Source organism: Myotis lucifugus, unplaced genomic scaffold (genome assembly GCF_000147115.1).
Source record: "Myotis lucifugus unplaced genomic scaffold, Myoluc2.0 scaffold_80, whole genome shotgun sequence".
In the NCBI taxonomy this organism is placed as follows: Eukaryota; Metazoa; Chordata; class Mammalia; order Chiroptera; family Vespertilionidae; genus Myotis; species Myotis lucifugus.
Window position 1 is genome coordinate 2,055,470 of NW_005871128.1, and position 3,172 is coordinate 2,058,641.

Sequence of the window (3,172 nt, forward strand, 5' to 3'; positions counted from 1 at the left end):
TATATTTGGTCTCTAAACCCAGGTAAAAGGAAAAATAAATAAATTTATTCATTCATCCATTCATAGAAGCATTCATTCATACATGCATACATTTATGCATCCCCCCAATGCCTAAATCAGGCTATTTGTAAGAATGTCAAAGAAACAGCAATGATCCTGTACTGAAGGTCTTCTCAGAACAGGTATCCACCTGACCTTGCCAGAGGAATTCTCCATTCACCTGGAGAAGCACCAGCTGTCTCTCAGGATATAGAAAGACCTGAGAAATATGAGACATCTCCCATTCCTGTAAGCCTGGCCTGCCCCCTGTCATCTTTTAAGATGCACCTCTGTAATTTAAAATAGGCAGAGAGCCCTAGCTGGTTTAGCTCAGTGGATAGAGCATCAGCCTGTGGATTGAAGGGTCCTGGGTTCGATACCAGTCAAGGGCACATGCCCGGGTTGTGGGCTCCATCCCCAGTGGGGGAGTAGGGTGCAGGAGGCAGCCGATAAATAATTCTCTCTCATCATTGATGTTTTTTATCTCTCTTTCCCTTTCCCTTCCTCTCTGAAATCAATAAAAATATATCTTAAAAAAGTAAAAAACAAAAGGGGCAGAGATTGCTAAGTGGCTAAAAATATCCACAGAGGCCCAAGGCCACTCAGTAGACAAGAGAATTTCATACTACTTCTCAGGAATTTTATCAATTACTGCTGCTGCTCTACCTCCTGTAACTCTCCCCCTAATATAACACTGCCCTGATCTATTCCATCTTCTCTGTTTCTTTTGTAGTCACTAACCCTCCTGTTTCCCCTGGTGACCACTCTAACCCATGTCTGCCCATGTCACGCCAGCCCACCCCATGCCACATCTCAACTGAACCAAGCTGCTCGATGAATAAAGCACAACAACAAAATAACAACCATTTATTTAAGAAAAAACATGTACCAGGAACCATACTAAGTATTCTTTATACCTTATCTCATTTAAGTCTTCACAAAAGCCTATAAAGAAATCTCCATTGTGTCAATGAAGAAAGTAAGAGTCAAAGACATTATTAAGTAACGTGCCCAAGATCAAACAGCTTGAAAGTGGCAGATCCATCAGGAGATCTGTTAGAGATCCATCCAATAAGAACAACCATAAAAACATAAAATAGATATAGTTTGCATCAGGGTTTCTCACATGTGGATGCTGTGCACATTGTTTTAAAAAGATGATAATTTTGCAAAGATGGTAGTTAGAAAATTAATGCAGGTTTTTACCAGGAGCAAACCAAGAACTTAGAAATAAAATTGTGCTTTAGGAATTAAGCTAACAAATCAACATGGGGATATGAGCAAATACAATAGGCATCTTGGATGTGGACCAGCTACCAGAGCCAGTAGGCCTTGACTGGATCCATGGGGAGGTACTAACTTATTGAATATATTTAAAGAACACGTACTTCAAGGAAAGTCATCAGTTCAAATCTTGTCTGTACCCACTAAAGCTTGAGAAGTTCAGTAAAGCTAAGCCAATAGGCCACCTGCCAGACAGGTATCTATTATGGAGATGGACATGTGGATATTGAACTATCTGTGGCTAACAGGGGACACATTACATTCATATAATTTTCTCTCACCTCCCAGAGCTTAACCACAGAAGAGAATATGGAACCAGGATAATGCCAATAACTGTTCCATTTGATAGTGGTCATCAAGTAAAAACCACTTTCATCTAGTATTTTAAATATAGTTTATGGATTTCAGAGAGGAAGAGAGAGAGAGAAACATCAATGATGAGAGAGAATCATTGATCAGCTGCCTCCTGCATGGCCCCTACTGGGGATCGAACCTGCAACCTGGGCATGTGGCCTGACCAAGAATCAAACTGTGACATCCTGGTTCGTAGGTCAATGCTAAACCTCTTAGCCAAACCAGCCAGGCAATAATAAAAGCCAATGGCCACTGACAAATTTCTGAAGCCACAAATCTTGGAATTCACCAAGGGGAACACTATTGAATGGGAGTCATCATAGGTAACAACATCCTTATCTTCTCTGAGTGACTAAAACAACTGGACACATTTGTGTGCGGATGTGTTTACCTTTTCACCATCTCTCCCTGGTTCTCCTTTGTAACCTGGTAGTCCTCGTGCTCCCTAAATTAACCACAAAATAAAAGTCTGTCAGTTATGGTTTTCTGGCTCACTAGAAATAGTATTTCTAAAATATGCATAAACAGGTCACATACTTGTATTCCTGGGGATCCTGGAACACCTGGTGATCCTGAGATTCCCTGATATCCCTAAAGAAAAGTGAAGAATAAATAATTAACATTCCAGTACATTCCCAAAGAGCAGCCCTCCATTTCAGGATTCACGCCTGTCTCAAGTTTCTCACACCTAAGACTTCACTTAGTTAAGAAATCAAAATAATAAAGTGTCAAATGCTTAATAAGGAATTCATAACGTTCAGCTTTTAGGAAAAAAAAGGTCTTAAATATCTCAAGATTAAGAAAAATACTCAGAAATGCTTCAATTAAAAGGAAGACTTTGGAATCAGAATATAAAGCCAATGTTCACAGCCTCTAAAGAAATGTACTGCACATTAGAAACATAGTCAACACATTCAGGAGAAAACACCTAGAATTAGAGGATTAAACAAATGTAATACATTTTTAAACTTCCTGAATTAATGACCATCCGAGCAAATCCCTAGAATAAATTAAACCTTGGTGAATGTTATCCTTCAGAATAAGTCTAAAACAGCCTTTGGAATGCTCATTTTAGAAAGCTGCTATGTTAACCTCAAGAATATGGCTGTAACATGTGTCCCCCACCTCCCAAGGCTGAGCTGTCTGCTGAGGCCATGGTCCACTTTCATCTCCACTTCTTACATATCCCTCCAGAAACTGGACCCTTGGTAAAACAGCGCATCTTTTTTAGACAGGGGGAAACTCTTCATTCTTCACTTAGTACATGGGGATTAAACTCCCAAACAAACTTACAGGTCCTTAACATTTATCTATCAGGGGTGGGCAAACTTTTTGACTCGAGGGCCACAATGGGTTCTTAAACTGGACCGGAGGGCCGGAAACAAAAGCATGGATGGAGTGTTTGTGTGAACTAATATAAATTCAAAGTAAACATCATTACATAAAGGGTACGGTCTTTTTTTTTCAGTTTTATCATTTCAAATGGGCCGGATCC

General features: G+C 39.8%; 1 protein-coding gene across 1 annotated transcript in view; it reads right to left on the minus strand.

The window, feature by feature from the left end:
- COL21A1 (collagen type XXI alpha 1 chain) overlaps positions 1 to 3,172 on the minus strand; it is a 110,030-nt gene that overhangs the window by 62,397 nt on the left and 44,461 nt on the right. Inside the window, 2 exon segments of the mRNA XM_023755568.1 lie at positions 2,069 to 2,122; positions 2,215 to 2,268. Coding sequence (XP_023611336.1) covers positions 2,069 to 2,122; positions 2,215 to 2,268 — 108 coding nt within the window.